At 40.0% G+C, this 24,463-nt stretch overlaps 1 protein-coding gene across 5 annotated transcripts in view; it reads right to left on the bottom strand.

The window, feature by feature from the left end:
- Positions 1 to 24,463, bottom strand: part of cnsta (consortin, connexin sorting protein a) — a 110,044-nt gene that overhangs the window by 23,192 nt on the left and 62,389 nt on the right. For all 5 annotated transcript variants that reach the window (XM_063055482.1, XM_063055484.1, XM_063055486.1 and 2 more), the window contains one exon: positions 4,185 to 5,092. In XM_063055482.1, the coding sequence (XP_062911552.1) occupies positions 4,185 to 5,092 (908 nt within the window). The remainder of the gene's footprint in view (positions 1 to 4,184; positions 5,093 to 24,463) is intronic.

The following is a 24,463-nucleotide window of genomic DNA, read 5'->3' as shown; positions in this document are numbered from 1 at the left end:
GATTCCTCCAGTCTACCTGCATGTTGAAGTCCCCCATAACAACTGTAGCATTACCTTTGTGACATGCCAATTTTAACCCTTGATTCAACTTACACCCTACATCCAGACTACTGTTTGGGGGCCTGTAGATAACCCCTATTAGGGTCTTTCTACCCTTAGAATTTCTCAGTTCTATCCATACTGACTCTACATCTCCTGATTCTATGTCCCCCGCCCTCGCAAGGGACTGAATATCATTCCTCACCAACAGAGCCACCCCACCCCCTCTGCCCATCAGTCTGTACTTTTGATAAGACGTATTCTCTTGAATATTCATTTCCCAGGCCCTGTCCATTTGAAGCCATGTCTCTGTTATTCCCACAACATAAGGCTCAGAACTTTTTTTGAAAAGATATGATTCATTCTCTTCAACTGACATTTGGGCCTAGAGACTTGTGTCCAATGAGTACTCATTCAAGCACCATGAGATAAAGCTGAGACAGGAAGATTTTGTTTCTTTTATATACACACTAACTTATTATGAATTGGAATAAACTGACTAAAAGTAGAGGAAGCAGACACAGTGGGCAATTTCAGTAGTGAAAGGCTTAACCACGCAGAGGGAATGAAAGTTGAATCATATGATCTGAATCATAGCCTTTCCACAATTTTGGTGTGATGGGCCAAATGGCCTAATTCTGCTCCTATATCTTATAGTCTTATGGTCTTATGATATTTTCCCCATGAAAGGAATGTAGAAGCACAGAGCAAGGGTTAAAAAATTGAACACTTAAAGACGGAAGTCAAGCTAAATTTTCTATGCCAGTTCTGAAATGAGCATGATTGTACTGAGGTAGCTATGGGGTTAAGTGTATTCAAGTGTCGATCTTTGAACGACAGGGGAATAGAGGTTTGTGAGTTGGGAGCAGGAAAATGGAGATGAAGCTGACATTTTTGAGGGGCTGTATTACATATTTATTCTGTACATTTATTTATAAAGATGAAGATTCTATTTGTTACCTTACCACATTAATTTATCCCATTTGTTGTTCTGTTTCCTAACCTACTCTGACAGTTTTATAGTTTTATGCACATATAGAACACAGTCACTCTGTTCCTGGATTCTTATTGATGCTTAATACCCAGATTCAAAATTAAAATCCAAATGGAATCCACTTCTGTTGTCTGTCCTTGCACAATTTCTTATTTGAATAGTAACTTAAAAGAAAATTGTTCTGTTTATTTGTGATTTTTATATGATTATTTTGCTGTCTTAGTTTTAGATTTTGAGGATATGGCTGAAGTAGTGGACAGGGAAGTGTCTAATCATGTTATTTGTATGGATTTCCAGAAGGTACTTGATCAAAATACTCATGAGGCAAACAACTGAAGTTGAAGTTCATGGGATTGAAAGTAATTTATTGACCTGACCTGGTCTAGAAATTGATTGAAGAGCAGGAGACATATTGTGGGGATAATGACTAATTACTAATGTTGGCAGGATGGGAGCAGTGGCATACTACAAGCGGGTCTTCTGGCAGCAACCCAAGACTCTATGAAATCTCAGACCTTAATGGGATAGATATCCAAAAACTAGTAGTATTGTATACAGTGTAGATGGAAATATAAACTGACACACCACATCAGTTTTATTTGTTTAATGTGTGAAGGGCTGTGTACCAAAGAGGATAATTCAGATGTTCCCAAACTGGAAACCACAGATGAATAAGAGATCAATTTCTTAATGAAGTCTAGGACTGCAGTATTCAAATCAGGTGACCCTAACCTTCACAGGAAATTGAGATATGACTTCCATAAAAATACCAATTATGCCAAGAGTCAATACGAGTCCAAAATCAAGTCCCAGACAAGCTAAAAGTTGTGTAATGCTTACATGCTACAAGACAAAGTCACCAACAACAGCACATCCCTTCCCCATGAGCTTAACACATTCTGTACACATTTTGAACAAAGGGGATTGGAATGTCATCCACCCCAACAGCTTCCAATGCACCTGAACCCACTGTCAACCACTCTGAATGCAATATCTGTCTTCTGGAGAGTGAACCATAGAAAGCAACTGGGCTGGATGGTGCCCCTGGCTGTGTCATTAGATCCTGCACAGATTGGCTGGCAGGGATATTTACATATGTTTGTAACCTCTCTCTGCTTTGTACTCAGTTTCCCATTTGCTTTAACAAGACCACTATCATCCCAGTCCCAAAGAAAAACAAAGTAATGTGATGACTATCACTTAGTGGCTCTGACATCGACAATCATAAAGAGTTTCAAGAGGCTGGACATGGTATGCATTAATACCAGCCTCCCAGACAACTTTGACCCACTGCAATTCACCCACTGCCAAAAGAGGTATATGGCAGATGCCATCTCATTGGCCCTACATCTCTGGAGAATCTGAACAGTAAAGACACCCACATTAGACTAATGTTTATGACCACAGCTCGGCCTTCAATGCAAAAATTCCAAGTAAATTCATATCCAAACTCCTCGATGTGGGACTCAACACCTCCCTTTGCATTGGAACCTTGACTTCCTCATTAATACACCAGAGTCATTAAAGATAGGCAACAACACTTCACTATGTTTGTCCTCACCACTTCTGCCCCACAGGATTGTGTCTTAGGTCCCTCACTCGATTCCCTATACACACACACAACTGTATGGTCAGATTCTACTCTAACTCCATCTACAAGTAGGCAGATGATATTATTGTAGTGAGTCATACCTCAAATAATGATGAGTCACAGTCATCACAACAACCTTTCTCTCCATGTCACCAAAACAGCTGGTCAATGACTTCACAGGGGGAGGGGGTTGGTGCACATACTCCTGTTTACATCAATGGGGCTGAGGTCAAGGGGGTTGAGAACTTCAAATTCCTAGGAGTAAACATCACCAATGACCAACCACATTGGCAGCACAGCCAAGAAAGCTCATCAGTACCTTTACATCTTCAGGAGGCTGAAGAAGCATCTTATCCAGATGCATCATGGCTTGATATATTGTGGGGCAGCTCAGCGCATCTCTCAAACCTCTCCCCCCTCCATGGACTCAGTCTACTTGTTGCCTGAGTAAAGTAGCCAGCATAATCAGCAACCCCACCCATCCCAAACATTCTCTCTTTCCCCCCTCCCATCAGGCAGAAGATATAAATGCCTGAAAGCACATACCATCAGACTCAAGACAACTTCTACCCTGCTATAAGACCATTGAATAGTTCCCTAGTACAATAAGATGGACTCTTGACCTCACAATCTACCTACCTCATTATGACCTTGCACTTTATTTTTTACCAGCACTGTACTTTCTCTGTAACTGTAACACTTCATTCTGTACATGGTTACTGTTTTAACTTGTACTGTCTCAATGCACTGCTGTACTGAACTGATGTGCAGGGACAATATTCAAGACAAGTTTCTCACTTATATTATTTCAAGATGCAAAAACTGTAACAGGACCACGAGACTCCATCATCTAATTAAACCTATGTGACCAATTTACCTACAAACCTGCATGTCTTTGGAATGTGGGAGAAAACCAGAGCAAGAATTGAACCCAGGTTGCTGATGCTGGAATAACGTTACACTAACCATGGTGTTACCAAGCCATACATGTGACAGTATAAACCAAATAACTTATTTTACCACCCCTTTACCATGAAAACCATAGAGGGGAAGACATAAAACACTAATTTAGTTACAAATGCAGTATTACACCTATCAGTTTAGTAAAATGTGAATTTCTCAAAAAATAATGTAGGATTTAGGTAAAAATACATAGGGAAACTTATCTCCATATAACCATAAGACATAGGAAAAGAATTATGCCATTCAGCCTGTCGAGTCTGCTCTCTTTGTGGAAGAATTGAAAATCAAAGGACGCAGAAGAAAATAACCAAAACCAACAAGAAGAAAAATATTTTGACGGACTGAATACTATCTTTGATAAATTTGCCATCAGAGATATGAAGGCAGATTTGATTATGACTTTCAAAATTAGATCAGTACTTGAAAAGGAAGAAAGCTCACGGTTAATAGAAAAATGACAAGCACAGGGACCATCTGCACTACTTTTGAGAGCTGGAACCTGAAGTGTCAAATAACCTCCTGTGCTGCCACAATTCTGTAAAAATACATCATCATTCTAAAAATTAAATCAAAAGTTGAAGTTAAATATATATATACCTCTTCTATTTGAATCCTTTTTGCAAGTTCATCCAAGGAAAGCGAATTGTCATTGAATTGCAGTAACTCTTCAGTGCCATTCCTCTGACTGGATGAGATGTTGTGTTCAAAGCTGGAAAGTCCTTCCATGTTTTCATCACCTTGCTTCTCTACATCTTCACGTGATATCTGACACTCACTAAACTCCACACGGCTCTGAATTTCCTGCTCCACTTCTGAACCCATCTGTTGATAACTTTTATTCATTTCACTCAATACACCTGCATAGTTTTGTTTTGCTGTTCGCCCATCTGCCTCCATAGTTCCTTCTGAGTCACTTATATTCTGTAGATTCCATGAGTCTTCATGCACGCAATCACTGGAATTACTTCTAACATGGTTTTGCAATACATAATTGCTATGTTTTGGCATCGTTTCACCATTTGTAATGAATTGTACAGTTTTGCTGCACTTCAAATTAATCTCCTCACTCTCTTCAGTAGTTTTGCCAGCAAGTGTTAAATTGTCTTGTAGGTTATCTATATCCTCATGATGAAATAGAGCAGCATTTGTAACAACCTGCGTCTCACACTCTGTCTCAATTGCTTTTGTAGCACTTGGTACATCCTTGCAAGGTGTTGTGGCCTGTGGCTGAAGGCAGATTTCATCTGTTTTGATGTTTTCAGAATGCAAGTGTTCTGTCTCAACATCAGAATGTATCCTGGATTTTGCCCTTCCAGCTTCTATTTGCTCCTCTGGTGATGTTTCAGCAGCATACATTGCAGGCTCACTTAAACAGGATTTGCCAACCAGCACTGTAGCCTGTAAAGGTACAGTGGACTCTTCTTTCCCGTCTTCCATCATTTCCAATAATGCATAATCATATTTTGCAGTTTGCACTTCTGTACCAAGAAGTTGGTCTGTAAAACCTAAAAACAAAGTATAGAAACACACATTTCATTAGAGCTTGCTGACAATACTTGCTGCAGAGCCTTTTAAAAATTGATATGGTTGGTCTCTGAATCGTTATCGCTGAGTGAAATCCCATCTGCCAATCCTGGCTCTGTTCCATTCAGTAAGCAGACACAAGTGACATTAAATTTTAATGATTTTTTATACATTATCTGTTCAGCCTTCCTGAGGCTGATTGCACTCACATGATTAAGACCTTTGTACGTTTACTAACAATTACCAATTTGCAGTGAACTCGATTTGGCAAGAAACTACATTTCATTAGATGTAAAGAGAAATTTCACTAACTTCAATAATCATTAATGAAGCAATGGAATTCCAAAGTTATGTTTAGGTACAAATGCAAGATTAGCACTTCCTGTTACAAAGTATAAATACTAAAATACTGTAGGTCTGCTAAATATTATAACCTTTTATTTCCTTCTCATTGTTAAAAATAAAAAATGTGTCAATAATAAAAAAAAAGTCAAATTCTATGTTTAGGGTAAAGAAAGGAATTTTATGGAACTGTAAATCAGCACCAGGAAAAGCAATTGCATCTTCTCATTTCTCAGCTTTTTCCAACAACAAAATTTGCAACTGCATGCGGAAGAGTGGGTTTCTGAAACAGCACATTATTTTAACTCAAGAAAATAGTTCAGAACATGAATGGGAAAAGAATTACAGGGGTAATCCTTTATAGAGCTTTAAGTGTCACTTCAGAGGACATGCGATTTAGAAATCACTCAAACTTCTCTGCTGCATCCTTCTTCCAAAAAGACATAGCAAAAAACACATCACCGTGCTTTTTGACATCTGGGTAATATGGATGTGTGTCAGTGTCAAATTCAGTTTAGTAACATTTTCATAACATTTTCCACTTAAAAAGAGCTTTGTAGTTACTGCAGTTTCCCATGCTAACAATTTAGATTTATACACTCTGTGGCCACTTTATTAGGTAGACCTGCTCCTTAATCCAATTATGTTGCGGTAACTCAAAGCATAAAAGCATGCAGACATGCTCAAGAGGTTCAGTTGTTGCTCAAAGCAAATATCAGAATGGAGAAGAAATGTGATCTAAGTGATTTTGAGTGTAGAATGATTGTTGGTGTCTGATGGGGTGGTTTCAGTATCTCAGAAGCTGCTGATCTCCTGGGCTTTTCATTGCCAACAGTATCTAGAATTTACAGGCAATGGTGTGAAAAACAAAGCAAAACATCGAGTGCTAGGCAAAAATTCACTGTTAGTGAGAGAAATCAAAGGAGATGGCCAAACTGGTTCAAGCTGACAGGAAGGTGACAGCAACTCAAACAATCATGGGTTACAACAGTAGTGTGCAGAAGAACACATCAAAACTTGAAGTGGATGGGCTGCAGCAGCACAAGACCACGTTCATACACTCAGTGGTCACTTTATTAGGTATAAGAGTTACCTAATAAAGTGGCTACTGAGCATATTTTGCTTGAATTGCTCAGTTCTTCCATATTAACCGAAGAGAAAAATAATCCAAATAATTTTGATCAAACAGGACTCATTCTTCAATCACTTACTTCTGAGGAATTTATTTCAGCCAAACTAGAATGTAAAATCAAATACTTCCCTTTCAAATTAATTAGTTTTAGTTAATAGCCTCTTAATCTGACCATTTTAGTAATAGACCTGCAATATGCTTAAAACTACATTGCTGAAAGGGAAAATAAATGACATCCAATTAATGATAAATGCTCCAAATATGACTGAGGATTGTGAAAGTGAACCGACTCTAGTCAGAAACAAATAAAACACTGACTTCACTTTCCTTCAGTTGTTTTTTCCATTTAAAAAACAGCATGAATTTGGTGGAAGGCTGAAAGTAATTAGCGAAATCAAAGAACATGAGATTAAAAGGTTGACTTCTCAAACTTCCACTAATGCCCCACCTCCCCCTCATACCCCATCTGTTATTTAGTTATTTATATACACATTTTTTTCTCTCTCTCTTTCCTTTTTCTCCCTCTGTCCCTCTCACTATACCCCTTACTCATCCTCTGGGCTTCCCCCTCCCCACTTCTTTCTCCCTAGGCCTTCTGTCCCATGATCCTCTCGTATCCCTTTTGCCAAACAACTGTCCAGCTCTTGGCTCCATCCCTCCCCCTCCTCTCTTCTCCTAACATTTCGGATCTACTCCTCCCCCTCCCACTTTCAAATTTCTTACTAGCTCTTCTTTCAGTTAGTCCTGACGAAGGGTCTCAGCCCAAAACGTCGACTGTACCTCTTCCTAAAGATGCTGCCCTGCCTGTTGCGTTCACCAGCAACTTTTATGTGTGTTGCTTGCGATTAAAAAACAATGACCTGCTCATTCAAAATGATTACAGTTGAAATTTTTTTTAAAAAACGATGGAAATACTCATCAGATCAAGCAGCATCAGGGAAAGAGAAACATAGCTAACAATGCAAGTCAAAAAGCTTTTGTCAGAACTCAGAAAGAGTAATCAAGTTAAGACCACAGGGAGGGTGCAGAGGGAGATGGTTATGACAAAGTGAAGATTTCTGATAGCAAGGTCTGAATTGTCTTTGGCATAATCTGTAAACTGAACCATCTCATCTATGGATTAATGGAAGCTGTCAGGGAGGGAGAACATAGCCATTCATAAATCTAGGAAATAAGGGCATAGATAGTGAAAACACAGATGCCAGAATGCAAAAATTGAAAAACACAGGTCTGCAGGAAATGCCCAGCAAATCAGACTGTGCTAATGAAGAGAGAAACACAGTCAATGTCACAGATGGATGAACTGACCTGTTCCAATGGAGACCGATGAAATGAGTTACCTTAAGTTGTAGAATTTAAAATTCTGTCCAGAATGCTGCAATTTGCCCACATAGAAGACAAGGAGTTGTTCTTCAAGTTTACATTAGGCCTTGTTATAACAGTGCAGGAAGCCACAGATAGATAGGTCAGGGTGGGAGTCAGATGGAAAATTAAAGTGACAGGCAAAGAAAACTCAAATTAAATGTGTGTGCTCCACAAAGAAATCACCTAATCTGCCTTAAGAGACCAGACTGTGAATACTGAATGTGGATGAGATTGGAAACTCTGCAGTTAAATCACTGACTGTGGAAATAGTTTTGTATTTTTATTTCTGATTTCCAGCATTTCCATTTCAGCCAATTTTCATTACCCCGGATCCATTCTCCTCTGCAACCCGTTAAAGATATTTACATACTTGAAGTGTGGTGGAGAACATAATCTGGACTATCCAGAGGGTAAAAAGGTTTCAGATAACTTCCCTGGCTTTTAATAAATTTCCCTATTTATGATGTCCAAGATCCTAGAAATTCTACTAGCACTCAAAAGGCATCCTGCCACCTTGAAAGACTTATTAACAGAAAATGCATGACTTGCTCATTCCATGGTTCTTTGAAATGAGCTATTAAATCTGCATTGACTCACTCCCTCTTTTCTGCCAGAAAGTGTCACCTCACATGTCTCTGTATACAATTTAGTCACTTATCTTCCCGCTCTGCTGGAATATGTTCTCTTGTAATTGACTGGTCTTTTGTTTGCCTTATTTCTAAACATTGAAATGTTCCTGTGTATTACAATATCCATCAATATAAATCAAAATTACCCACCATCCCAGAACTAGATCTCAGTGGACATCACCATTTACCCTCTTCCAGTCTGGAAAAATAACTATTCCCATGATGTGCTGCTTTCTATCTTTAATATAATTTTGATCCAAGCTGACACTGAACCTCCTATTCCATGAACTTTAACCTTATCAGCCAGTCTTATGTGGGACTTTTACAAATGCATTTTAAAAATTCACATCAATCACTGTCTTCCTTTTGGTAAAAACATGATACAATCAAACATGAATTTACGAACCAATGCTCTATCCATAATTAACTTAAACCTCTCCACAATGCCAGTTATTTTTTTCTGGATGATGGTTTTAAAAACCTTGCTTGTCAGTGACTTGCATTAGTGTTCTTAAAAATATTCTTGATCAAAAGTGTCATATTTGCAACTCTAATCCACTGGTATCCTTGTTACCAGGACGTCCATTTAGAATAGAGATGAAGAGGAATTTCTTTAGCCAGAGGGTAGTGAATCTGTGGAACTCATCGCCACAGATGGGTGTTGATGCCAAGCCATTGGATATATGGACAGTGGAGTTTGATAGATTCTTGATTAGTAAAGGCATCAAAGGTTACAGGGAGAAGGTGGGAGAAAGGGGTTGAGAGAGGGATAATAAATCAACTATGATGGAATGGCAGAGCAGACTCGATGGGCCAAATGACCTAATTCTGATCCAAGACAATGGCAAACCTTCTGTACAAGACAGCTTAGCTACTCTGCATAGCCAACATTCCCAGAACATCTGGCTTATCAAGTTTCAATTCATTCGTTACCTCTACCATTTCTGTTTCCACGCTTATTTTTCCCAAGTAAATATTCATCACATTGAGTCAGAGTACTTCAGCACAAAAACAGGCGCTCTGGCCCACCTAATCCCATTAACCTGGCTAGCCCCATTGACCTGGACTCAGACCATAGCTCTCTATACCTCTCTCATCCAGATTTACCTTAAATGTTGAAATCAAACCTGCATCCATCACTTGTGCCGGCAGCTTGATTCACACTCACCACCTTCTGAGGGAAGAAGTTTCCCCTCATGTTCTCCTTAAATATTTCGCCTTTCACTCTTATTCCATGACCTCTTGTTGTAGTCTCACCCAACTTCAGTGAAAAAAAGCCTGGTTTCAGCTACCCTATACTTGTACCCCTCCATTTTGTATACCTCTATCAAATCTCCATTCAGTCTTCTGTGTTGCAGGGAATAAAGTCCTAACCTTTTTAGCCTTTCCTTATAACTTGGGTCCTCAAGTCCCAGAAACATCCTTGTAAATATTCTCTGCACACTTTCAATCTTTCTTGTAGGTAGGTGACCAAAACTGCACACAGTACACCAAAGTAGGCCTCACCAACACATTATACAATTTCAAAACAACAGCCCATTGCCTGCACTTAGTACATTGACTTATGAAGGTCAATGTGCCAAAGGGTTTCTTCATGACCCTATCTACCTGCAATGCCTCCTTCAAGGAATTGTAGATCTGTATTCCCAGACCCCTCTGTCCTACCATACTCCTCGGTGACCTATGCTCACTATGCAAGACCTACTCCGGTTGTTCCTCCTACAGTGCATCACCTCACACTTGTCTGCATTAAATTCTATCTGCCGTTTTTCCAGATAGTCCAAATTGCGCTGCAAGCTTTGATAGCTTTCTTCACTGTCCACCACACCCCAATCTTGATGTCATCCATAAATTTGCTGATCCGGTTCATCACATTATCATCCAGATCGTTAATTTAAATGACAAACAACAACGGACCCAACACCAATCCCTGCAGCACACCACTAGTGAAAAGCCTCCAGTCAGAGAGCCAACCATCTACAACCACTCTCTGGCTTCTTCAGCAAAGCCAATGTCTAATTCAATTTACTAACTGTTCTTGAATGCCGTGACTGAATCTTCTTAACCAACCTCCCATACAGAACCTTGTCAAAGGCCTTGCTGAAGTCTATGTAGACAACATCTACCACCTTGCCCTCATCAATGTTCCTGGTAATTTGCTTGAAAAATTCTAAACTCCCCTGCAATTTCTGCACTAGTCTCCCCCAGGGCTCGAGCGAACACGTTGTCAGGCCTTAGGGATTTATCCACCCTAACGTCCCTCAAGACAGCAAACACCTCTTCTGTAATCTGTATAGGGTTCATGACCTCGCTGCTGCATTCCTCACTTCAATAGACGATGTCCACCTCCCGAGTAAAGACAAATACAAAAAATCCATTTAAGATCTCTCCCCATCTCTTCCAGCTCCATGTATAACTATCACTCTGATCTTCCAGAGGACCAATTTCATCACTTGCTATCATTTTGCTCTTAATATATCTGTAGAAGCCCTTCAGATTTTCCTTCACTCTTTCTGCTAGAGCAATCTCATGTCTTCTTTTAGCCTTCCTGATCTCTTTCTTCAGTATTCTCCTGTATTTCTTATACTCAAGTACCTCATTTGTTCCTGCTTATGTATACCTGCTATGCCCCTCCTTTTCTTACCCAGGGTCTAAATGTCTCTCGAAAACCAGGAATCCATAAACCTATTCTTGCCTTTCCTTCTAACAAGAACATACAATCTCTGTACTCTCAAAATTTTACTTTTGAAGGCACCCCCCCCCCCCGCTCCATCCACACATGCCAGATCCTTTCTGATCCCATCAAAATTGGCCTTTCTCCAATTTAGAATCCCAACCCCAGGATGAAAAATGTCCTTTTCCATAATTACCTTAAAACTAACAGCATTATGATCATAAGATACAAAGTGCTCCCCTACACGTAAACATCTGTCACCTGTCATGTCTTATTCCCTAATAGGAGATCTAGTATCACACTAGTTGGGACTTCTATGTATTGATCAGTGAAACTTTCCTGAACACATTTGACAAACTCTTTCCCACCCAGCCCCCTTACAGTATCAAATTCCCACTCAATATGTGGAAAGTTAAAATCACCTTGTTTCTTGCAACAGTCTGCAATCTCCCAACAAATTTGCTGCTCTAAATGTCGTGGATTGCTGGGTGGTTTATAATCCAATTAATGTGGTCATACCTTTGTTATTCCTCAGTTCTACCCATAATGCCTCACTAGATGAGCTCTCCAGTCTGTCCTGATTGAGCAATGCCATGATATTTTCCCTGATTAAAAAAGCCACTCCTTCTCCTTTAATCCCTCCCACTCCATCATGTCTAAAACAACGGAACCCCAGAATATTGAGCAGCTGGTCCTGTCCCTCCTGCAACCAGGTCTCACTAATGGCTACAATGTCATAATTCCTCGTGCTGATCCATGCCCCAAGCTCATTGTCTTTTCCTACAATACACCCTGCATTGAAATATATGAAGCTCAGAACATTAGTCCCACCATGTTTAATCTTTTGATTCCTGACCTTGCACGTAGGCTTAACAAAATCTTTCCAAAACCACTCCACTCTCTGTTCTACTACTCTGGCTGCTATCCTCTTGCAACTCTAGTTTAAAGCCCATGCAGCACCAGCAAACCTTCCCGATAGGATATTAGTCTGCCTCCAGTTTAGGTGCAAACCGATCCTTCTGTACAGGTCCAACCTTCCCTGGAAGAGAGCCCAATAACCCAAAAACCATCAGGTAGGAGGTACAGAAGCCTGAAGGCACACTCAGCAATTCAGGAACAGTTTCTTCCCCTCTGCCATCCAATTTCTAAATGCACATTGAACCCATGAACACTACCTCATTTTAAAATTAAAAATTCTCTTTTTTTGCACTTTTTAATTTATACATACTTAATGTAATTTATTTATTTCTATATTATCACGAATTTCATTGTACAGCTGCTGCTAAGTTTACAAATTTCATGACATATGCTGATGATATTAAACCTGATTCTGAGTCCTGCACCAGCTCCTTAACCACATGTTAAACTGTAAGACCTTCCCATTTCTGGCCTTACTACCATGTGGCATGGGTAGCAATCCCAAGATCACAACCCTGGAGATTCTGTCTTTTACATGCTAAGTTAACTCACTGAACATACTGTGTAGGGCCTCATCACCCATCCTACCCACGTCATTGGTACCAATGTGGACCACGACCTCTGGCTGCTGGACTAGCTATTAGCCTTAGCCCGTGGCCTTGAAGCAGTTATCAATTTTTGTCCAAGTAGATTACAGCTTTTAACTTCTGCTTATTACCCTGTATTGCTACCCTAAATTTATCCTCTTTAGTTAATTTTCTTCTTCACTTACCCTTTTAAAAAAATACTGCATTCTTAAAGAACTGTTTTGTACAGTTCTTGCTTTAAGAATTCATCTGACATGCATCATATATTAAACATAGTCTGAATCACTCCCATCGCTCAGACTCTAAGCTACAGTCACCCTACCTTCCCTTGTGAGAATATACCTAACCAATACTTGAAATATCACAATCGTCCATTGTTCCAAAATTGATTTTCTGCCAGCCTCTGATTTAATTTCATCGGGCTACATTCCATCTGAGATGCACCCTATCCTCGTTATATGCGTCTTCAGACAATGCGGATTCACAGTTATGCGTCAAACCTATTTCTACCAACTTCTCCTTATCTATGTCCAAAACTCAGTTATGCAAGGCTGTTTGGACAAGAAGCACCGCTTTCCCGCCAATACAAGGCACGTGCGCATGCCTGTCTCACTCCTGCCAGTCTCGCATTGGTTTTGCCAGTGTGTGGACGTGCGATCTTGCGCGCTTAAACTTTTGTTGTCATTACCTACAGTGCACTGATTTTGTGCTTGAAATATTTAACTATGCCTCCTAAGCATCCTATGTCAAGTCCTGGGCCATCAGCCAAGCGGCGGAGAACCACTTTAACACTTGAAAAATAGCTGGAAATTATAAACAGGGCTGCGTCGGGTGAAGGTAATACAGCTCTGGGACGCTACTTCGGCCTGTGTGAGTCCACGATCAGAAACAAAGAAAAATACTGAGAAAATAAAAAGTGCAGTGATTGATTCATCACAAGTGTCTTCAAAGATTGTCACCAAAGTGTGTAACCCGATTATGACAAAAATGGAGAAAATGTTGAGTTTGTACATTGAGCATGAAACAAAGAAAAAAACAACACTCAGTTCCGATCATCTTCGTGTGATAGCTTTAGAAATTTATGGTCGCCTTTGTTCAGAGGCTAGTGAGGAAGTGTCAAGTGATATTGTTAGCTTTAATGCAAGTAGGGGATGGTTTTCTAAGTTTGTTAATCGTCACAGGCTTCACAACTTAGCTGTTCGTGGTGAGCAAACGAGTGCTGACCACGAAGCTGCTGAACGCTACCCTTTGCAGTTGCGGGCTATGATAGCTGAGTTAGGCATCACACCAAAGCAGGTGTTTAACGCAGACCAGACCGGGATTTTTTGGAAGCATATGCCGAAATGCACTTACATAAGTAAGGATGAAAAGACTGCGTCAGGTTTCAAGGCAGCAAAGGATAGGTTGACTCTGCTTATGTGTTCCAATGCCGAAGGAGTCTGTAAGATGAAGCCTCTCTTAGTTTACCATTCACTAAGCCTCTGTGCTCTTAAGGGTTTGAGTAAGAATATGCTTCCTGTCCACTGGGCAACTGCCAAGCAAACAACCCTCACCACTTTCTTCAAACCGGCGTCATCTCCTGCTGCCGGCAGTTCTGAGAGTTCTGCGAGTCTTCCTTCACCCCTTGCTGTCCTTGATGATCCTGATGACCCACAACCATCCATCTCATCCATGTAAAGCTGCCCAACACCACAACAACCACTCATCTCCCAGAGCCAACACACCTGCCACTGTTGATGAGTACTGTACACCCTAGTATGTTAACTTTCTATGATTTATTACGTTGAATATTACCTTAAATTGATGAAACATAATACGAATGTTGCCTTGTGGTACTGCTTCTGTGTCATATTGGTATGAAAATGTGAATAAGTTACAGATAAAACATATTTAGGAAGCCACCAGAACGCATCCCTATTTTCTCTATTTAAATAATTATTCACATTATGCGTTTTCCATACTATGCGTCGACTGCAAGGAGCGTATCCCCCACATAAAACGAGGATACCTAAGTTTTAACTTACTGTAGAAGCTTTATTTCAGATTGCTGATTGCTCTTCACTATTGCTTATCAAAACCTAGCTCTTACCTCGCTGCTGTTGTTCACCTCATTCACGAGCAGCAAATCCAACAACGTCTCCTTCACAGTTTAGCTGTCAACATACTGGTACCCACGATACTTATTTGAGATTTCAGAAATTCCTCCCTTTCCTACACTCTAACATTATCCCAATCAATATTTAGACAATTAAGGTCCTCGTCAACCTCATCATTGATTTTACTTTAGAAAATGTGGTCATCTCTAGTATCAAATTACAACCTTAACATATGTGATTGGTATACAATTACAAACTAACAGATGTCAAATATAGATTGCAACTTGATACTAACTACTTTTTCTTTGAAATATGAATTACAAATAGAACACTCTTGAACTAATAGTCAGTAACTAAGTGAAAAAAAGATATACTCAACATTACTCTATGCTCATAAAAATGACCAAGAAAACATTCAAAAAGTGTTATAACTTAACAATACATGGATATAAGATAAAGTTTTACATGATATTTTACAATCCCCATTCTGGACAAAAATTGATTAAATAATATCACAAAATAAAAATAGCAAGCATGAACAATACAATTAAATCTCATACATCGCATTTTCATGGATTTATCCATCAATAATATTCAAAACATGCACTGCAAAATGTTCATTTATACTAAAAAAATTTAAAAGTAATGCATTGAAATCATTGGGAAACATGGTCCAGATTTTACAAGGAAATGGAATCACAGGTATTTCCCCACTGAAATCAGTTCTCCTGTTCGTTTGTAATAAAATGCAGAGGTCAAAAGAACACAAAAGCATCTATTTGTTCCATGATCAAGTCTTCCTGCTTTCGGCATTTTTAATTAAGAAATCAATACTCCAAATCAGATCAGGCATAGCATTCACAGGAACTCTGAACCCACCATGATGCTGAGCTCTTCTTCCACCGCCTCTGTCTCCGAGCTCCTTCTTTGGCAAGAATTCCCCACCCTGCACTATGAGCTCTTCTCCCACCTCCAACCCTCACCCTCTTCTCGAACACCTTGCTTTGGTTCTCTGTCTGTTCTGGATCTTTTACATCTCTACCAGCTGATGAGACATCAACTGGCTTGATTTCAGCACTCCTCTCTCCTCCTCAAACATTATCCCCTTTTAATGCATTGTCTTCTAATCTCTCTGCACCAATCCCAATCCTATCATAAAACCCACAAAGGGTTGCTGTTGTAGTGTGTCGGACTGTCCTCTATCTTGCTGAGGCCAGGTGGCAAATCTCAGACACATCCTAGTACTTACTCCTTGAAAAGGACCATCAAAAAATTGTCTCTGACACCATCACTAACCTCATCGACTCTGGAGAACTCCAATCCACTGCCACCAAACTCATAGTTCCTTTACCCCACACTGCTTGTTTCTACCTTCTACTCAAGACCCACAAATCTGCTGGCTTCAGCCCACTGAACTCATGTCTGCAAACCTTGATTCCATTCTGTTCCCCTTGGTTTAGTCCCTTTTCACCTACACCCACAACACTTAACATGCTCTCGATCTCCTCAACAACTGTCAATTCCCTAACCCTGACCACCTAATTTTCAGTATGCATGTCTTGTCCCTACACACTTGTCCCCATCAAGAAGGCCTTAAAGCTCTCCACTTCTTTCTCAACAAGGATCCAACCAGTTCCCCTCCATCACCACCATCATCCATCTGGCAGAACTGGTCTTCACCCTTAATTTCTCCTTCCGCTTCTCCCACTTTCTCCAAACTCAAATTGTAGCCTTGGCCACCTGCACGAGCCCAAGCTTTGCCCCAGCTTTTCGCTGCCTATGTAGTACTGTCTATGTTCCAAGCCTTCCCTGGTAATGCTCCCCAACTCTTCCTACGCTACACTGATGACTGCACTGGTGCCTCTTCATGCACCCACGCTGAACTCATTAATTTCATCAACTTTGCCTCCAACCTCTATTCTGCCCTTAAATTCATTTGGTCCATTTCTGACACCTCGCTCCCCTTTCTTGATCTCCCCATCTCTGGAGAACAACTGTCTAACAATATCTTTTATAAACCCACCAATTCCCACAGCTATCCTGGCTATTCCTCTTCTCATCCTGTCTCCTGTAAAAATCCTATTCCCTTTTCTCAGTTCCTTCATCTCTGCCGCAGTTTTGTTTTTTTGCTCCTGATTCTGACACCAGAAGTCGCTTGTGTGTCTCTGGCCTTAGAGTGGTCCAGATAATGGTTTGAGCAGTTTAGCAACTTATAAGTGTTAAGCTTGCTGGAGTTTATAAGAATGGGGGGAGGGGGGTGAATCTCACTGAAACATATCGAATATTGAAAAGCCGAGATAGAGTGGATATGAAGAGGAAGTTTACTAAAGTGGGCGAGTCGAGGACCAGAGGGTATAGCCTCCGTAGCCAGAGGGTGGTTAATCTGTGGAATTCACTGCCACAGACAGCTATGGAGGCAAAGTCATTCGGTATATCTACAGCAGAGGTTGGTAAATTCTTGAATAGCAAGGATATCAAAGGTTACGGGAAGAAGGCAGGAGAATAGGGTTGAGATGGATAATAAATGACCAATCATGGAATGGTGGAGTAGACTCAATGGGCCAAAGCTCTTTCTTCCATTCTCAACCACATGCAAGTACATAACATTAAGCATAAATCTTTGTTCTTCTCTTCCTATACTGTGTGATAAAAGTGAAAGATACACTTGTACTGTATTATTTTAATTCGGCCAGCAAGCAAACATATCCAAACATATCTAAACCTCCCATTAATTTGTCAAGAATAAAGAACAACGTCTGCATTAAGTAACTAGGTTATTCTCAGCCATAGTGGAAATGACTGGAATTTGTTAATATGTTAACTGGTATGTTAACGAAAATACGTTAACCAGTTTGCAAAGATGCCTACCTTCAAGGCATATGACAGACATTTAAACCCTTCATATTAATACTGTTTATAAATAACAAAATCTTACTCAAGCATAAGTAATAAAATGTGACACTTCATTAACTTATTCAGAGATTGTAAAAGATATTTTTAATGCACTTTTCTTTTGCTGCACCTATTCTAGCCACATAAGTGTCCTCAACATTTTCATGAGACCTTAAAACCATAAGATATAGGAGCAGAAGTAGACCATTTGGCCCCTCAAATCTGCTCCATTCGATCAAGTGCTGATCCAATTCTTCCAGTCATCCCCTGCCTTCTCCCCATACCCTTTGATGCCCTGGCTAATCAATAACCTATCTCTGCCTTTAATGCACCCAATAACTTGGCCTCCACGGCTGCTCATGGCAACAAATTCCACAGATTTACTACCCTCTGAGTAAAGTAATTTTTTCGCACCTCTGTTCTACATGAACAACCTTCCATCCTGAAGTCATACCCTCTTGTCCTAGACTCCCCTACCATGAGAAATAACTTTGCCATATCTAATCTGTTCAGGCCTTCTAACATTCAGAATGTTTCTATGAGACCCCCCCGCCTCATTCTCCTGAACTCCAGGGAATACAGCCGAAGAGCTGCCAGATGTTCCGCATACGGCAACCCTTTCATTCCTGGAATTATTCTCGTGAATATTCTCTGAACTCTCTCCAATGTCAGTATATCCTTTCTAAAATAAGGATTCCAAAACTGCACACAATACTCCGAGTGGTCTCACGAGTGCCCTATAGAGCCTCAACATCACATCCCTATTCTTATATTCTATACCTCTAGAAACGAATGCCAACATTGCATTCACCTTCTTCATCACCAACTCAACCTGGAGGTTAACCTTTAGGGTATCCTGCACAATGACTCCCAAATCCCTTTGCATTTCTGCATTTTGAATTCTCTCCCCATCTAAATAATAGTCTGTCCGTTTATTTCTTCCACCAAAGTGGAAGGCATTTCTTCTATGTTCTGAATGCCTCCTGAAGAATATTTATGTTTATTATATCATAGTGGAAATAAGACTGAGCCAGAATGTGTTGGCAACTAAACAACAGCTCTGCACCAATGATATAAGAAATAGCCACATGTTGATAGCGAGAAACAAAGCTTTGGACTGCAAGATGTAGTCAAATTAGTTGCACAGAAAAGGAGCAAAAGGAACTTAATGCAGTGAAGTTATGCATTTGCACAGTACAACAAGATAGTGACAATACAATAAATAAAATTTATTGTATTGGTGTGGAGGAACAAAGGGATCTTGGAATGTTTAAGTACAGATTCTTAAAGCAGTAGGATAAGTGGAACAAAGCATATGAGATGCTTTCCTTGATTGGTACCACTCAAAATATTAGAGCCGGGGTCTGAGCTAAAACTTTATATAACACTAGTTTAGTCACACCTTCAATGCTATATCAGTTTTGGTCAGTGATTTATAGAAAGGATGCAATTTCACTTGAGGCTGCAGAGGAGATTTAGAAATGTACTGCCAGGAATAGAAAATTGCAGCTGTAAGGACAAATTGAATTAGCTAAGTTTGTTTCTTTGGAACAAAGGTGGCTGTGAAATTGAGGAGCCCAGATAAAGAACAAATATTGAGATATCAGAAACTGCAGATGCAGGAACCCAGAGCAAAAAAGTAAGCTGCTGGAGGAACTCACCAGATCAGGAGGGAAATGGTCACTCAACATTTTGGATTGAGACCCTTCATCCAGAGTGGATTATTGGATTATTGATTTTCCTTAGCAGAGTGGTAAAATTGCAGGGGGCATAGAGGAATTGGTAGAAGGATTAGAGGAGAGATGAGAAAGAACATTTTCAGAGGATGGCTAGGATCTGGAATTCAATGCCTGAAAGTGTAGTATAAGTGGACACTGTCATTTTTCATAAATCTTTGATTTAGTACTTAATAGCTGTGATCTGCAGGACCACAGATCTTGCACCAGAAAATGCCACAGACTAGATAGCTTTCTTTCAAATGCAAACACAAGTCCATGTGTCAGGAAATGAGAGATGAAAAAGATTGAATTTCTCTTGGATGTATTACTTTGTTTACATAAATCACCTGAAAGTTAATTTTATTCCATATCTCCAGTTTTTGGGTATTATTTTTATACTGATTTATACAATAACTATTTGTGAATTCTGTAAGGGCAAACATGGAAATGTCTGTAGTTTGAAAGGTTTTAAAAATAATTACTTGCTTTCATTCTTAAAATTAAGTTTTCTGACCCTATTTAAATGAATGGTTCTGTAATAAGGTGCACCAGCTGTGCTGTAGAGCAGGGGTCCCCAACCTGTTTTGCACCGCGGACCAGCCGACGGCGGGGGGGCAGGGGGGTGTGTGGTGTTCAAGTTCACAGTGCGTGACAAGGAATGAGGAAAGGTGCAGCTGACTCACACAATAAATCAAGCAGCTTCCTTTTGTGTGATACCAAATCTAACTTAGCTGTGGACCCTGATACACTCTACAGCAGTGGTCCCCAACCGCAAAACATGTGCTACCGGGAGGAAACAACATGATTTGGCGATATGAAATGATACCAGTCAGCTGCACCTTTCCTCATTCCTTGTCACGCACTGTGAACTTGAATACCCCCCCCCACCACCCCGCCGTTGGCTGGTCCACGGTGCAAAAAAGGTTGGGGACCCCTGCTCTACAGCACAGCTGGTGCACCTATTACAGAACCATTCATTTAAATAGGGACAGAAAACTTAATTTTAGAATGAAAGCAAGTAATTATTTTTAAAACCTTTCAAACTACAGACATTTCCATGTTTGCCCTTACAGAATTCACAAATAGTTATTGTATAAATCAGTATAAAAATAATACCCAAAAACTGGAGATATGGAATAAAATTAACTTTCAGGTGATTTATGTAAACAAAGTAATACATCCAAGAGAAATTCAATCTTTTTCATCTCTCATTTCCTGACACATGGACTGATGATGTGGCTTTGCATTAAGGAAAATTGTGACACAGCCAGTCTTCCAAGCATTCAATTTTTTAATGTTTTCAATATTTTTCAATCTTAATTAACAGAGTATTTCCACTGTTTCAAAAGATGTCTGAACACCAGAAACATTCAATGGAAAGTAAGAAAACTCCTGAGGCTAGCTGGGATTAACATAGCTACAACAGGTAAAATGGCAATCACACAAGAGGTAAATATGAGGTGTGGGCTGCATCAAGGACAATCTGTATAAACATTTCTTCATTTAAGAATACACGTTGTCATTATTAGTTTCTCAGAAGGTACTCACAAAAATGAGAAATTTTGTCTATCAGCTAGAAAGAGCAGTGTATGGCAAGGTTTAACAAACCAATGTGAAACAAATGAAAAAAACACTATTTAAAAATTAAGATTTTCCTTAACTTTCCAAATTAAAATATTAATGTATCAGAATAGAGTATCATTCAGAAAATGTTTGCATTATACTTTTGTCTGGTGATAACCAAAAATTATGATTTTCTATGCAAGGAGGCAGAAGAAATGAAATTATAGACCAGTTAGTCTGATCTCAGTGGCTGGGAAAGTTGGAGTTCATTATTTAGGCTGAGGTTTCAGGGTACTTTGGAGCCACATTATAATTAGGCCAAAGTCAGCATGGTTTCCTCAAGGAAAAATCTTACCTAACAAATCTGTTAGAATTCTTTGAAGAAATAACAGGTAGAACAAAGAAAAGTTAGTGGATGTAGCTTACTTGGACTTTCAGGAGGCCTTTAACAAGGTGCCACACTTCAGGCTGCTTCACATGTTCTATCAGTTTATTGTCTCCAGTACAATCAACTACGCGGTGGTGTGCTGGGGCAATGGCATCAACACGAGTGATGCCAACAGGCTCAATAAATTGATTAGAAAAGCTGGCTCTGTTATAGGAGTTAAACTAGACATACTGGAAGCTGTAGTAGAACAAAGGACCCTCCAGAAAATCCTGGCAATTCTGGAAAATGTTTCTCAACCTCTGCATGCCACCTTACTGAACAGAGCAGCACTTTCAGTAACAGACTAAGACAACTGTGCTACTCCAAAGAGCGCTATACAAGGTCATTCTTACCTTTGTCCATTAGGCTCTATAATGAGTCAACCTATAGCCGGGGATGATGCCCTCCTGTTAGACTGTTAATAACCTCTGTTTAAGCTCTGTTTACCACACTCCGCTATCGCAAACAGCCTGTGCAATACAGTACTACCATCACTTATCATCTGGATGGTGTGAATGTGTACCCATTACTGTATAATATTATGGTAATTCTAACAATACCATCTTGTCAGTGTGAACTTGGAAATCTCGTATATCTTATTAAGGTAACATTTTTATTCTTTCTTACTTCTAATATCTGTGTATCTGTGCACTTGTAATGCTACTGTGACACTGTAACACACAAAATGCTGGAGGAACTCAGTAGGTCAAGCAGCATTTATGGAAAAAAGTACTGTACTTTTTTCTATAGAAGCTGCCAGGCCGGCTGAATTCTTCCAGCATTTTGTGTATATTGCTTGGATTTCCAGCATCTGCAGATTTTCTCCTATTTGTTACACTGTAATTTTCTTTGGGATCAATAAAGTATCTTTCTTTCTTTAACAAGATAGGAGTCCATGGTATTACAGGAAAGATATTGGTGATAGAAGATTGGCTGACTGGCAGGAGGCAAAGAATGGTAATAAAGAGGGCCATTCCTGGTTGGCTGTTGGTAACTAGTGCTGTTCATCAGGGGTCAGTGTTGGGACTGCTTCTTTTCATGTTATATATCAATGATAGTTTTGTGGGAGCAGGATGTCTGCAGAAGGACTTAGAAAGATGGGGAGAATGGGCAAAGAAGCAGCAGATGGAATATAGTGTAAGTAATTTTGAAATGTTGTGGAATACTAGTAGCTCGGGTTGACTATTTGGAGGTTTGGTTGAACGCTGAGCATGGCACACTTTGTAGATGTTTCAGCACCAATCGAAAAGCCATCATTAATGCGCAGTTAAGGGCGTTGTCTCCTCAGAATGCTGGCTTATATACTCCACCGGGGTCCGAATGGATATTGATTAGATGTTGTGAGCTGGTTGGCTGTTTCAAAACATTGAACAGTTTAGCAGTAGAAGATTCTGATTGGTTAGCTTAGAGGGTGGTCTGTTGGAAGTATTTGCTTCACTGTCCAGATCCCGAGATTACTGGCAATTTGTTGATTGTTGACATAGTTGTTTCTCTTTTCATATACCAGATCTATGTCAATGTGTTTGTTGATGGATGCTTCTGTAGAGAACCATGCTTCAAGAAATTCGCGTTCTTTTCTTGTTCTTGCTTGAGTCAAGACTCTGGCTTTTGTCCAGTTGAAATGGTGCCCTTCTTCGTCTTCATGAGCCGATACTAGCGAAAATGGGTTGTGCCTTCTGCTCGCTGGCTGATGCTCGTGTGGCCTGGTTGATGGTTTTCTTCCCGTTTGATCAATGTAGTACTTGTCATAGCCACTACACTTGATTTTGTAGATAACATTTGTTCTATCAGTCACATCTTGTTGCACTTTGAGTTTTGATAGATTCCTCCTCAAAGATGCATTTGGTTTGTGAGCAGCTGTGATGTTGTGTTGCTGTAAAAGTCTTGCTGTCATTTCCCAGATGTTCTTTATGTAGGGCCATACAATTCGTTTACTTATCGTTCGTGCAGTTTATTTATTCAGGATTCTGACCTTGAGACTCCTTCGGATGAAGATTCTTGGATATCTGTTCTGTTGAAAGGTCTTGAAGAATGTCTGTAAACATTTTGCCAAGCTCAGCGATAAATCAAACTTCCAGTGTAAGGAAGTGCATGGTCTGCTCACAATACTTCAAGTGCAGTCTGGCTATTTCCTTTAAAGCATTACATCCTTTCTTTTATATTCTAATCTTCTTGAAATGAATATTAACTTTTGCCTTCCTTACTACCGGCTCAACCTGCAAGTTAACCTTCACAGAATCCTGCATGAGGGCTCCCAAATCCCTTTTTGCTTCTGAGTTTTGAAATTTCTCTGTGTTTTCACCAAGGGTTCCCAACCTTTTTTATGCCATGGAGCCCTACTATTAACCTGGGGATCACTGGACCCCAGGTTGGGAACCACTGGTTTAGAAAACTGGTCAACACCTCTATTCCTTCTACCAAATGCATGGCAGTTCTGGGTCCCTTATCTGAGAAAAGATTTGCTGGCATCAGGGAGGGTCCAGAGTACATTCATGAGAACGATTCCAGAAATGAAAGGGCTAACCAATGAGTAACACACATAAAAGTTGCTGGTGAAGTTGCCAATGAGTGTTTGATGGCTCCAGGCCTGTACTCACTGGAGTCTAGAAGAATGACTTTTGAAACCTATTGAATATTGAGAGGCCAAGATAGAGTGGATATGGAGATGATGTTTCTTATAGTGGGGGAGTCTAGGACCAGAGGGCACAGCCTCAGAATAGAGGGAATATTCCTCAGAATAAGGAGGAATTTCTTTAGCCAGAGGGTGGTGAATTTGTGGAATTCATTGCCACAGGCAGCTGTGAGGGCCAAGTCATTGGGCATATTTAAAACAGGTTGGTAGGTTATTGATTATTCAGGGCATCAAGGGTTATGGGGAGAAGACAGGAGAATGGGGTTGAGAGGGATAACAAATCAGGCATGATAGAATGGCGCAGAAAACTCAATGGGCCAAATGGCCTAATTCTGGCAGGAGTTCCCACCCTGGGGTCCATGGACACCTCAGTTAAT

This window comes from Mobula hypostoma, chromosome 8, assembly GCF_963921235.1.
Source record: "Mobula hypostoma chromosome 8, sMobHyp1.1, whole genome shotgun sequence".
In the NCBI taxonomy this organism is placed as follows: Eukaryota; Metazoa; Chordata; class Chondrichthyes; order Myliobatiformes; family Myliobatidae; genus Mobula; species Mobula hypostoma.
The sequence above is the reverse complement of the archived record's forward strand: the minus strand, read 5'-3'. Positions and strand labels throughout refer to the sequence as shown.